Genomic DNA, 14442 nt, shown 5'->3' on the forward strand with positions numbered 1-14442 from the left:
TCATTTGGGCTCAAAGTATATGCTATCTGTTTGCAGACAATGACAAATAGTGGCACATTGATGTGACCTGTGCATGTGTGATATTTATCTTTAATTCCATCAGGTCAAATATATATTAAACTGCTTGAAAGGAAATTTTAAAAAGCAAGCAAGACATTGACTTAAGATGGCTGCCACAGGTCACTTAATGTCTGGTATGACAAGTTGGCCAGTTTCTGGAAATCTCCAATGTGGATTACAATTAAGACATGCCAAAACAACCTCCTATGGGATTTCACATCTACTGATGTCAAGAATTACTTCAAAAGGTGAACTGAAACTGTACGGGTTCTTGCCATTTGCATTTCTATAAAGCTACCCTTTCAGGCAGAGACAGAAGTCTCTTGGGATAATGGCGACATAGTGTTCTTCCTAGCTCATCACAGGGGAGAAAGGTTCATTCAGAAATATGGCTGGGACATTACAGAATCTAATTATCGGCATAAAACAAAAATCTCTGTCTAAACATGAGCTAATCAATTACCTTCTGAAATCATTATGGGGAGAGAGGTCATGTGACCAGAATAGCCATTTTTGAATTGTCTTTTAGTATAACACCCAAGTTGCTAAAAATACAGTCTGGAAGAAATCTGCCAATGGAGCAGTAGTACCAACTCTCTCCCTTTTGCACTCATGTTCAAGATTTTATCTTTGATGCATTTTGGAAGCCACTACAACTTTTGGAAAAGACAGATCACAGTTTAAGAGAGACTGTCTCCAGAAATTGCAGTTTACATCTGTCTCAACTCCACTGGAATTTCAAGACCACATTGGGAAAAATCTTCCCCAGCCACGGAAACCAGGGGAGGACTCAACTCAAGCTGTGGGCTTTTTTTTTAACCTTTTACCATTGAATCTTAATTTTGCCAAAAAGTAACTTCCTACAATATAACTTGTTATTTGCATGCTTGTGTGTGTGTTGCGAAGGTGGGGGGTGTGGATTTACTTTTAATATCTTTATCTTTACCTGGGTGGGTTTTTGCTCAATAAAAACTAACCCCTTTGCACTTAAATCCAAGAAAGCCTTTCAGACTGAGTTTTTTGGCAATCAGCACATTAATGGTTAAGTACAAAAAGCAGGACAAATCCAACCAGGCCAATTGCCGCTCAATCAGTATACTCTCTCTCATAAGCAAAGTGATGGAAGGTGTTGTCGACAGTGCTAGCAAGCAGTAGTTACTTAGCAATAACCTGCTCATGGATGTTCTGCTTTTGGTTCTGCAAGAGCCACTCGGTTCATGACGTCATTACAGTCTTGGTCCAAACATGGACAAAAGTGTTGAACTAATAAGGGGAGATGAGAGTGACTGTCCTTGACATCAAGGCAGCATTTGATAGAGTGTGACATCAAGGAGCCCTGGCAAAATTGAAGTCAGTGGGAATCAGGGGAAAACTCTACTGGTTGAAGTCATACCTAGCACAAAGGAAGATGGTTGTGGTTGTTGAAGGCCAATCATTTCAGTCCCTGGACATTGCTGCAGGAGTTCTTCAGGGTAGTGTCCTGGGCCCAACCATTTTCAGCTGCTTCATCAATGACCTTCCCTCCATCATTGGATCAGAAGTGGGAGTGTTTTCTAATGATTACAGTGTTCATTTTCATTCAGAACTACTCAGATATTGAAGCCATCCATGGCCATATGCAGCAAGACCTAGATAACATTCAGACTTGAGCTGATAAGTGGCAAATAACATTCACACCACACATCTGCCAGGCAATGACCATCTCCAACAAGAGAGAATCTAACCATCTCTTCCATGACATTGAATGGCATTACCATCACTGAATCCACTCTCAACAACCTGGGGATTATCATTGACCATGAACTGAACTGGACTGGCCATTTAAATACTGTGGCTACAAGTGCAGGTCAGAGACTGCAAATTCTGAGTTAAGTAGCTGACCTTCTGACTCCTGAAGCCTGTGCACCATCTACAAAGCACAAGTCAGGACTGTCATGGAATACTCTCGACTTGCCTGGATAAGTGTGGCTCCAATAACACTCAAGATTGACACCATCCAGGAAAAAGGAGTCTGCTTGATTGGCACCTTACCACACTTAAACATTCACCCTATCCACCACCAAAAATATGAAAAAACACGTTCTACTATCCCTCAAAAACTAAGGGCGGCTTATACACAAGATATACGGAAAATTAAGGATTTTGCCCAAAGGTCATGTTCAACTTTTACAAGCGATCAACTACTACTCAAGTATATATGGTGTTCTCCATTTGCCTGGATGGGAGCAGCTCCAGCAACAAACAAATAGCTCAACACCATTTAGAACAAAGTAGCCTGCCCTTGGAGATGGAAGAGATTTGGGGGCTGGTTAAGAATGCATGCTTCCAGGAGGGTTTTTTAACAGCAGTGGACACTTCTGAACATTGCTCCACCCTGCGGAACGGCTACGGGCAGAAGGCAGAGCAGTGGTACTAGGTAAACTGCTCCTAAAGAGAGCCGGTGCAGATACAATGGGCCAAATGGCCTCCTTCCGTGCTGTAACAATTCTAAGATTTAGTGATTTTTGGTTTTAACCGAGAAGTCAAGGGTGAGAAATTACTGGCTTTGGCATAGAGCACCATCTTGTGGTTTGCTTCAAAACTGCAAAATAACATCCAATTTAAGTAATTAAATCTGAGCAGTACACAGCACAACAAAGCCAGTAGATAAAGGCAAAATATTGCAGATGCTGGAAATCTGCATCAAAAACAAAAAATGCTGGAAAAACTCAGCATGTCTGACAGCATCTGTGGAGAAAAAGACAGAGTTAATGTTTCAAGTCCGTATGACTCTTCTTCAGGACTCTGAACAGTCATACAGACTCGAAACATTAACTCTGTTTTTCTCTCCACAGATGCTGTCAGACCTGCTGAGTTTTTCCAGCATTTTTTGCTTTTGTGATAACAATGTCTGTGATTGCTTATTGATTTAAAATTTTGTGACATTCTTTGCTTCTCTTGGATTATAACCAACTATAGTATTTCTAGTTAATGCAAGGGTGAGATCTCCTTCTTGAAAACAAAAAGATGTCTACCTTTTCAGAGGAATCTTACTTAATCACGGGTAAAATACTGCAGATGCTGGAAATCGGAAATAAAAACAGAACGCTGGAAATGCTTCTACAGGGCAGGCAGTATCTGTAAGAGAAACAGACTTAACATTTCAGGGCGGTAATCTTTCATCTGAACTGGATAGAGTTAGAAATTTAATAGGCTTTACGACAGTGAAAGGGGGAAGGGTGGCAAAAGAACAAAAGGGATGGCCTGAAATAGGGTGAAAGACAGGAGAGATTGACAAGAGTTGATGGCGCAGGGCCAAAGGAAGTGGTAATGGGACAAATAAGGAAACAAAAGGCGTGTCTAGAAGAGATATGAATGACAGCTGCCACTGAAAGCAAAAACAAGAGAAAAATGAATGTAAAACTGAAACCTACAAAAAGGGAAATAAAATGGGATAGAGATTACTGTCTGAAATTGCTGAAGTCAATGTTGGGTTCAGAAGGTTGCAAATCTAAAAATGAGGTGCTGTTCCATGAGTTTACATTTAGCTTCTTTAGCCAAGGACAGAGAGGTCAGCATGACAGCAAGATGGAGAATTAAAACGACAGGCAACCAGACAAACTGGGGTCATGTTTGCAGACTGAAATGAGATGTTCAACAAAGTCATCCAATCTAGGTTTTGTCTCCCCAGTTTAGATTAGACACATTGTGGCTAGTGAGTACAGTATACTGATTTGAAAGAAGCACATGTAAATTGCTGTTTCACCTGGAAGGAGTATTTAGGGCCTTGAATGGTGAGCAGAGGGGAAGTAAAAGGGCAGTTGTTGCACCTTCTGCGCTTGCAAGGAAAGGTGCCATGGGAAGGTAAGGGAGTGTTGAGGAATGGATCAGGGTGTTGCAGGCGGAATGGTCCCTTCAGAATGCTAAAAGGGTAGGGGAAGGGAAATGACAGAAATGGGGGAGGATGATCCGTTGAATACGACGGCTGATGAGATGGAAGGCAAGGACAAGGGAAAGGCTGTCATGGTTCTGGGAGGGAGGGGAAGGGGTGAGAGCAGAAGTACGGCAAATGGGATGGACACAGTCTTATTTTATTGTTTGCACCCAACTGGGTTTTCTGCATCATTGTATTTGGAAGCACAAAACTTTATCTGGTCCACTGAGACTATGCAGCCTCTTGGTTAAAGCAATCCAAAATCAATTCCAAACCTTGCCCTCTTCACATAGCATGTTCTGCTTCAAATATTTACTTAATTTTTCCCTAAAACTCTCTGCCTCAATTATTCCCTGGAGCAACATATTTGACATTCCAACAACTCTTGACATAAAGTAATAACTCCCAAATCTCTCTATACACTCAGTGACAATTTTAAGTTGATGGCCCCCTCATCACTAACTCCTAGCCAGAGAAAATATTCTTCCTCTATTCATCTATTAAAATCTTATTTCTTTTAAAAGAAAGGTTTTAAATCTCATTCTCTGCTCCATCTGATATAAATCCAGTATCTCAAGTTTCTCTTCACAACTACAATTTCCAATTCCTAGCTTCATCCTGATGAAACCCCCTGTATTCAGTCTATGGCCTTAATGTTCTCTCTTAAAACGGGACACTCAAAACCTCACATAGTACTCTCACTGTTGCCTAACCACTGCATTCTAAACATTTATCATTGTTTTATTGAGCATACTATATGCTCCTAACTGCAAATTACTTTTATAATGGTATGAACAACCTTGAATTCCTAGTTCTTTGTATATCTCCAGCCTCCCCGCATCTTTTCATTGAATGTTGCTCTTGGTCCCCACCACAAACTCTATCCACTAGTTACCGATTCCATTCCTCTCCCTGTAACTGTCCAAGGCCATTCGCAGCCTTACTGTCATATTTGACGCCAAGATGAGCTTCTGACCACATATTCGCTAAGGTTACCTGTTTCCACCTCTGTGGCATCACCCGATTCCACCCTTGTCTCAGTTCATCTGCTGCTGAAACCCTCATCTGTGCCTTTGCTACTTCTAGACTTGAGTATTCTAATGCACTGCTGGTTGGCTTCTCACATTCTACCCTCTGTATGGTCATCCATACCTCTGCTGCTTGTATCCTTACTTACACTAAGTCCCAATGCATTTTTTTTATTCGTTCATAGGATGTGGGCGTTGCTGGCTAGGCCAGCATTTATTGTCCATCCCATTAACCTTGTTCAGAGGGCATTTTAAGAGTCAACAACATTGCTGTGGGTCCGGAGTCACATATAGGCCAGACCAGGTAAGAACGGCAGATTACCTTCCCTAAAGGAAATTAGTGAACTGGATGGGTTTTTACTACAATCGACAATGATTTCATGGTCACCATCAAACTTTTAATTTAATTCAAATTTTACCATCTGCTGTGGTGGGGTTCGAGTCCACAGCATTACCCTTGGTCTCTGGAATACCAGTCCAGTGACAATACCACTGTGCCACCGCCTCGCCCATCACCCCTGTGCTTGCTGACTTACATTGGTCCCCAATTAAGCAACACTTCAATATTTAAAGATCAAGAGAATAACTAGAGAAAGAGTGGGGCCAATTAGGAACCGTAGAGGTAATGTGTGTGTGGGCCTGGAAGACGTGGGTACAGTCCTCAATGAATACTTTGTGTCGGTCTTCACAATGGAGAAGGGTGATGCAGGTATAGACATCAGGGTTAAGGACAGTGAAATATTAGAGGTAATTAACAGAGAGAGAGAGAGAGAGAGAGAGAGAGGGGGAGAGGAGGTACTAGCGGGTTTAGTGGCCTTAAAAGTAGACAAATCTGCAGGCCCAGATGAGATGTATCCCAGGCTGTTGAGGGAGGCAAGGGAACAGATATTAGAGGCCCTGGCAGTCATTTTCAAATCTTGTCTGGCCAAAGATGAGGTGCTAGAGGACTGGAGGACTGCTAATTTTATCCCATTATTAAAAAAGGGAGGAGGAGATAGACAAGGAAATTACAGGCCAGTCAGTCTAACCTCGGTGGCGGGGAAGCTACTAAAAATAATTCTGAGGGACAGAAAATATGTGCACTTGGAGACACACAGGTTAATCAGGGATGGTCAGCATGGATTTGTTAAGGGAAGGTTGTGCTTGACAAATTTGATCAAATTTTTTGAGGAGGTAACGAGGAGTGCTGATAAGAGTAATGCATTTGATGTGGTCTACATGGACTTTAGCAAGGCTTTTGAAAAGGTCCCTCATGGCAGACTGGTCAAGAAAGTAAGGACCCATGCAATCCAAGGCAAAGTAGCACACTGGATCCAAAACTGGCTGAGAGGCAGGAAGCAGAGGGTAAAGGGATGTTTCTGTGATTGGAAGTCTGTTTCCAGTGGGGTTCCGCAGGGCTCAGTGTTGGGACCTTTGCTGTTTATGGTGTACATAAATGATTTGGACTTAAATGTAAGGGGTATGATCAAGAAGTTCATAGATGACACAAAAATTGGTAGGGTGGTAAATAGTGAGGAGATTGGCCATAAACTGCAGGAGGATATCAACGGACTGGTCAGGTAGGCAGAGAAGTGGCAAATGGAATCAACCCAGAAAATGTGACGTAGTGCACTTGGGGAGGGCAAACAAGGCAAAGGGTTTCACTATGAATGGCAGGACTATGAGGGGATAGTCCTTGTCAACCAGCAGCCATCCATCCAGTTGGGCTGGAGCACTGAAGAGCCTAGGCACCTGGGAGTGCCTCAGGATGTAAGCGTCATGGGAACTGCCAGGGTACCTTGCACAGACTTGCAGAATCTGCATCTTGCGATCACACTATCTGCACATTCATGGAGTGGAATCCCTTTCTGTTGACGAAGGCTCCCAGCTCACATGCTGGCATCTTGATGGCCACACGTGTGCAGTCGATTACACCCTGAACCAAGGGAACCCAGCATCACTGCAAAGCATCTGGCTTGCTCTGCCTGGCTGGCCTTGTCCATACGGTAATGAATGAAAGTCAATGCATGCCTGAACAGAGCGTATGTCACCAGTTTGGCGCAACTATGGGCAGATGATTGGGACACTCCACAAAGATTCCCCCATCGACCCCTGGAAAGAGCCAGAGGCATAGAAACTGAGGGCCACCGTGACCTTGGCATGAGATGTCCACCCACGCAGTCAGAGCTGATTTCCAGGTCGATCCTCCGACAGATGGAGGTCACTGTCTCCCTTGAGAGAGAGCGAGCCTTCATCGGCATTGCACATCAGACATATTAAGGTAGCTGCATTGCCGCCTGTAAACTCTGGCAGCAGGATATTGGCATCTTCTGCAGCTCCTTCTGCCTTGGACTTCCTATTGGCCCTGCACCTCTTGTGTTTGTGCCTCTTCTCCCACAAGTTTCCCCCCTGGAAGCTAAATAGGAACACCTGGCCTCCTCCCACTTCTGGCCCCCTCTTCCTCCTCATAGGAGTTGTCTCCAGCAGAGACCACAATCCCTATTACCAGGGTAAGGGAAGAGTGTCTGATACCTGGAAGGCCCAATGAGATGTAAATCCTTCAAGTGCCTGGAAAACAACAGTCGAGTCCTGAACTAAAGCCTCTAAAATATCTGAAGCGAAATGTAGCTGTCCTGTTCACCAGCAGCAAGTGATATCCTGAACTCCTCACTAATCGCTTTGACAAGGTCACTGGCCCCTCTTATCCCACCCATGGATGAGGTTTTGCAAATTGTGGCCTCCCCGCCTGCCCGTTTTGCCCATGCGACGGCCTAAAAATTGCATGGGTTACATAAAGTCGGAGATAATTGGTGTTTCAAGGGCCTTAATTGGCCACTTAATTAATGGCCGGTGTGCCTCTGTCTCCATCCCGCATCAGCCTAGCAAAATATTTCAAGAGTGCACGTTGACGTCAGCAGACTCGGCCAACGTCAACACGCTTTATTTAACACTCGAGCGGGTTGGGCGCGTGCCCGCCCACCAAGCTAAAAATTCTGCCCCAAGTTATCCTCCACCCCCCTTGCACTGCAATAACTGAGTCTAGACTGTATCCTGACATTAATATTAGAACAGGCATTACATTTTCTTTTCAAAAGTGATTACTTATGATATACACCTACCATCATGATTTGTCCTCAATTCACATTGCTAAGCTTTTTATTGCATAATATTCTTTACAGTTTCAAAATCATTCATGTTTACTGCTGAATTCAAGAGAGAATTAATTTTTTTTTAATTATAATGGTATTGTCTGAAAAAGATAATTGTGATGCAGAAAACCATTGCTGACGTACACTACAACTTTATAGGACTCCAGCCTTACCTTGCAGAGTTAAGTTTTGTCTTGCATAGATTACGTAACATTCTGTTATAGTGCTTTCTCTCGCTGTATGTCAGACTAGATATGGGTGACTTCACGGGAGTAGCTTTCTTTCTTGATGGTGTATCCAGAGCATCTAAAATTTAGGCCAAAAAAGTTTTGGATTACTTAGAATGCATGATCACACATCATAAACACCAAAAGCTGCTACTAATCATTACTTAACAAGTTAAAAAATTGACAAGTATGAAATTGCTGGTTCAAATTTGACATAAAGGCAATCGCATTCAAATAATTGACACAATTGGTTTGTATCAAATGATCCTGTGGGAAATAGTCAGGTATGAATGAATTGTTTAATATTCTGTATAAGGGGAAGAAAACAGACATAAGAAATAATACCATTATTGCAATGAGGAAAATAAATACGAACACTTTTTTGTAGCAAGTTCTTTCAACTTTGGAATACACCAACTCCTACCACATGTTTCTTGGCAGAGCTGATCTTACTTGTTGATCTTACTTGTGGATCTGGTCATATGATTCAAATTCCATTAAACAGGCCTTGAGGAATATTTATGCTGTGCGTAACAAGGTTTTCTCATTTCATTTGCTTCAAGGAACAAACTGGTTCATTTCCTTATTTAATTTGCAACATTGGCTCTTTGATGTGAAAGCACTTGTTTGTTCCATTGTATGATTCATACAATTGACAGGGACAGATAAAGCGATCATAGCAGCCCAGAACATCTGTTTGGCATTGTCAATTGTATATAGCCATGAAATGTTAAATTTGTTTGAGAGTCTCCATGTTAAAGGGGCCAAAGAATTCTGATGCAAAATTTTCTGTTTGGCGGTCGGGCGGAGCAAATGGTGACGCGGACCTGGTCGCCGCCTGCGATTGGGGCCGTGCTGGCCAATTAAGGCCCGCCCAGCGCATTTCCAACTCCCGTGGAGAGTGGGAGTCTGAAGTTTGCGGTGGGCACGTACAGACCACCGGGTCCAATGACGACCCGGCAGTCTGTTTAAAAGGAGGTCTGGCAGCCTCTTGTAGGCAGTACGCTATGGCAAGCTGCAGATCCAGCCGCAGGCAGTCTGCTCAGCAGGTTAATGGGGAGGGAAGGGCAGAGGAGCAGGGCAGGCTGTAAGGTCTGCCCCAGGAGCAGGGCAGGCTGCAGGGTAGGGTAGGGTGGGGTTGGGGGGGGGGGGGGGGGGGTGGCAATGCCTCTGAGCGTTTACCGACTGGAGGCGGCCAGGCCCAGTTGCTGATTTTGAGCCATTTCGAGCAGGAGGTCCTGCAGCTTGAAAGGCGCCATGCACCCAGGTCCACAGGTATCAGTGAGGCTGGGATGGAGCGGCCAGGTATTTGAGGTCCACAATGACATCCACTTTGTCTTTCCACCATCCAAAGCACTGATGATTGTTGGAATTGTTATTGTAGCAACACTGCTTATTCACAGACTGATAGAGTCAGAGGTGTGGGTCATTTCCATAGGTCCCTTGGCCCTTCGAAGGTGCGCATGTCAAGCACCTTCCAGAGTCGCCTTATCCCATTTCCGACAACTATCCCCATGGCCTTGTATGCCATGGTATCGCAACTGCACATCCAAATGTTTATTATGTAAGGAGGGTTTCTGTGTCCACCATCCTTTCAGCCAGGGCGTCCTACATTACTTTGTGCAAAAGTTCCTCATCACCTCACCTGTCAACCTCATGCCCCTTATCTTAAACCAATGCCACCATGTTACTCATCCCTTCGCCAAGGGGAAAAGTTATTTTCTGTCGACTCATCTATGCCCCTCAATGTTATAAAGCTCAATAATGACACCCCTCAATCTATGTGTTCTCATGCTATGTGTTCTCATAACTACAACTCTCCAGCCCAGCATGCTTCCTGGTCAGCGACCTCTGCACTCTGTCCACTCCAATCACATCCCTCCTGTGAAGTGCAGATCACAACTGCACACAGAACTATAGATGTGGCATGTGGCCTCCGCAGCATTTTCTGCACTTGCAACATGATCTCCCTGTTCCTACATTCTATTCCTCGGCTAATAAAGGCAAGTATGGCATTTACCTTCTTTAACGTCTTATTGTACCTGTCCTGCTACTTTAATGGGCCTGTCGACATGCCCAGCAAGGTCCCTCTGATCTTCCTTACTTTCCACGGTCCTACCATTTCTCATGTATTCCCATATCTTGTTTGGTCCTGCCCAAGTACATCACCTCACACTCATCCACATAACATTCCATTTGGCATTCCTTAAGCCATCTGACCAGCCCATCTGTATCCACCTGTAAGTTTGGGCCTCCTCCTCACTATGTGCTACCCCACCAATATTCATCTCCTTAGGTTCTGGAAGGTTGAATGCATAATGAGCCTGGGGGAAAGGGATGAAGTGTGTCACTGTGTAGACGCTAACTGATCCACCATCCTTGTTGTTATTTTCAGCATCATCAGAGGCTGGCGACCAGGCTCGATTGCAGATGGCCCCTCATACCTGAGGGCCCTGAACTGTCACCTGCATCACACCATTTCTGCGAAGCAGGCACCAGAGCAGATACTAGCACATCGGTGGGAATTGCAACATCGGGTGGTTTCCCGGGGCACAGTAGAGAGGGCACTTCAAAACCGCTGGAGAGATGGCAGAGACAGAGAGTGCCGATGGCACCAGCAGCCGGAGGACTGCAGGGGATAAGGCACATGTTGAGTCAGGGCGTGATGATGTGTCTCTGGAGTCGCCCGTGACGCAGCAGCTGCAGGAAATGCGGCCGGGTATGCGGGGGCATCTGGGAGTGTTGCATGAGACTATGCTTCGCTTGGTGTCAGTGGTGGAGGAGTCCACGCGGAGCATGAGTGATGCCATGAGCCTCATGTCAGAGTGTCATTCTTCCTCCATGGAGAGAGTGGCAACTCTCGTGGAGAGGGGCATCCAGGAGAACAAGCAGCTTCTCCTGGGGTTATGCTCGGAACTGCAAACCCTCACAGAGCCAGTGGCCATAGCTGGTCATTACCAATGTGGGAGATGGTGTGGGCTTCAAGCTTCCCAGCTTGTTGCCCACCCATCGACGGTGAGCAGAGAGGTCCAAAACAACCTCGCGTCAGCGCAGCAGCTGCCTGTCAAATCTGTGGGCTCCTCTCACGGCGCTCCAGATGAGGACAACAGCTGCTCTGCCCCTCTCCCAGTGACCACTTCATCGGGTTAGGCTGCGACAGCTGGGGAGATGCCAGCTGTGGACATGGCAGATCCCTCCCAGGCGGGGCCAGCACAGGCTCCATGGGCCAGAGGACAGCCGCCAAGGATATCAAGGCCAACAGGACAGCAGAGTCAGCAGGCTGTCTCAGAAGCCACTTCGAGCGATGGGGCGGCACCACGGCGTAGCACCCGTAAACGTAAGCATAAGGCACCTTAGGCACGCCACGGGTTTCTCACTGGTGCTTTTTTGTTGGCCCTAGATTAGTGAATTATTATTTCTTGCTGTTGTAAAAACATTTTGCTTCCATTTTGTTGGACCATATGATGGATAAAATTAAATCCAGATGTGTTACCATGGCCGAGGGTGGCTCCTTTGTGCTGCATTTGTATGTTTTACAGTCATGAGTGTTTGAGTGGACATTGAAGTTTATGTCCAAAGCCTTTAGTTGCAGCTGATGAAGTGGCAGATGTAGCACTTAAGTGCCGAGTATGGAAGCACCAGGCAAGGCTGGACCTCCTGATCCATTTGTGTGGAACTAGCTGAAGGTTTGTTGGATTAAAGTCTCCCGGGTGTCCCTGCCTCCTTGGTGTAGTGCCGGGTCAGCTTTCAGTCCCTCATCATTCCCCTGTGCTTCCTCATCCTCTGAATCATTGCTGGACTCATCATGTGCGGCCACATCCATTGCATCAACATCTTCATTGTCCACTGCATCCCCTCTTTCCAACGCAAGATTGTGGAGAGCGCAGCATGCTACCCACTATCACCGAGACACGACCTGGGGGGTACTGGTGTGTGCCCCCTAAGCGGTCCAGGCATCGGAAGTGCATCTTGAGAAGACTGATGGCTCTCTCCATCACAGCCCTTGTGGAGGCATGGCGCCTATTGTAGCACTGGTCAGCTTCTGTTCTTGGATGGTGGAGAGGCGTCATGGGCCACCTTCTGAGGGGATAGCCCTTGTCACCCATCAGCCATCCGTCAAGCCGAAGCTGGAGCACTGAAGAGCCCCGAGACCAGGGAGTGTCTGAGGATGTAAGCGTTGTGGGAGCTGCCTGGGTACCTTGCACAGACTTGTAGAATCAACATCCTATGATCACACACCATCTGCACGTTCATGGAGTGTAAGCCTTTCCTGTTGATGAAGGCACCAGGCTCGCTTGCTGGCGCTTTGATGGCCACATGTGTACAGTCTATAGCACGCTGGGCGTGGGGGAAGCCTGCAATGGCTGCGAAGCCTCTGGCTCGCTGTGTCTGGCTTGCCTGGTCCCAACGGAAGTGAAGGTCAACGCATGCCTGAACAGAGCGTCTGTGACCTGCTTGACAAGTGTGGACAGCTGATTGGGGGACACTGCAAAGATCACCAACCGAGCCCTAGAAGGAGCCAGGGGCATAGAAGTTGACCTTCAGAGCCGCTGACGTGGGGTGTCTGCCCACACAGTTAGGAGAGATCGCAGGGCCAATCATCTGACAGATATAGTTGACTGTCTTCCTTGACAGTCGGAGCATCCTTCGGCACTGCACCTCAGTCATATAGAGGTAGCTGCTTCTCCACCTAGCAGCAGGATAGTGGCACCTTCTGCGGCCCCTTCCACCTTGGAAAACCTCTTGGCCTAGCGCCCTCTGTGCGTGCGCCTGTACTCCCAAAGGTGGCTCTCCTGGAGGCTGATAGTGTACTCTTGGCCTCCTCTTTATTCTAGCCCTCCCTTCCTCCTGAAAGGAGCTGCCTGCAGTGGACATGTCAGAACCCATACACAGGCTAAAAGGAGGCCTCCGGAAAGCTGCAGGCCCGATAAAGATTCCTGACTGAAGAGTGCTGAGCTGAAGGTTCGAAGTACACAGAAAGCTGCTGGAATTTGTTCTGAACTGCTACAGATCACACAGGCAAGTTTAAAAAACTTACTGCAATAAATACTCACAGACCAGACTGACAACCCCACTGAGCCCTCTTATCCCACCCGTGGATGAGTTTTTATTAAAAAGTCGCTTACCCGCCTGCCCAATGCGCCCGTGCATCGAGCTGAAGATCGCACAGGTGCCTGAAAATCGGCGTCAGTTGCCGATTTAAGGGCCTTAACTAGCCCCTTAATTAATGGCGGGTGCTTCATCGCTTGCCCGCCCAACGAATTATCATGATGGCATGCAATGACGTCGGGAGACTCGCCTGACATCACTGCATGTCATTTTACGCTCTGACGTGCGAGGTCCACCCACACACGTCACCCAGAAAATTCTGTCCTTAGTTTTGCTATTCCAAGAGTTTAAAGTAAAAAAAATAAATAGGACAAAATTCTTCTGACATCAAGTCTGGCTCAGGAAAAAAATGTTCAGTTTTTCTGAAGAAGAGTCATATGGACTTGAAACATTAACTCTGTTCCTCTCTCCAAAGATGCTGCCAGCCCTGCTGAGTTTTTCCAGCATTTCCTATTTTTATTTCAGTATTCATTCACTGAGGATATAGCAAGTTGATGCAGTATGTTTTATAAGATGAAATGACTAAATTCAACATGCCAAAACCTCCAAAATAGTAAATCTCAGCAAATCATTTTCAAAGTCTCCCATCTTCTCTCACCAAACTAGGGATGAGAGTGGCTGAAGCAAAAAAGATCTGAAGTTCTTTTATGAAAAGCAATCATGTAATTATAGCACTTTTTATGATCTGTAGTGAATGCAAATGCTTATAAGCCGCTTCAAATAGGTGAAATTATTAGGCTTCAAGTGGCTACAAACGTTGGTTTTCCCTTTTTTTTTTACCTTCTATTACTGTCAAGAACGTGGATCAATGCTTTGGTATCAAATCACCAAGGTGACCTCAGCATTTCAGCATTCAATGCAATTAGTGCATGTAATACAGGATGAAGTAAAGCAAAAAAACACAGCAGTACTTTGTAAACTAGTTTCCCATGTGGCCTGATTTTAACTTATTCACCTTCTCAGGGGCAATTAGAGAT

The 14442-nt window shown here is 45.7% G+C and overlaps 1 protein-coding gene across 8 annotated transcripts in view; it reads right to left on the reverse strand.

The window, feature by feature from the left end:
- Window positions 1-14442, reverse strand: part of LOC121284253 (coiled-coil domain-containing protein 138-like) — a 105449-nt gene that overhangs the window by 80096 nt on the left and 10911 nt on the right. For all 8 annotated transcript variants that reach the window (XM_041199585.1, XM_041199583.1, XM_041199582.1 and 5 more), the window contains one exon: window positions 8303-8435. In XM_041199585.1, the coding sequence (XP_041055519.1) occupies window positions 8303-8435 (133 nt within the window). The remainder of the gene's footprint in view (window positions 1-8302; window positions 8436-14442) is intronic.

The sequence above is a fragment of the Carcharodon carcharias genome, chromosome 11, assembly GCF_017639515.1.
Source record: "Carcharodon carcharias isolate sCarCar2 chromosome 11, sCarCar2.pri, whole genome shotgun sequence".
Lineage (NCBI taxonomy): Eukaryota > Metazoa > Chordata > Chondrichthyes > Lamniformes > Lamnidae > Carcharodon > Carcharodon carcharias.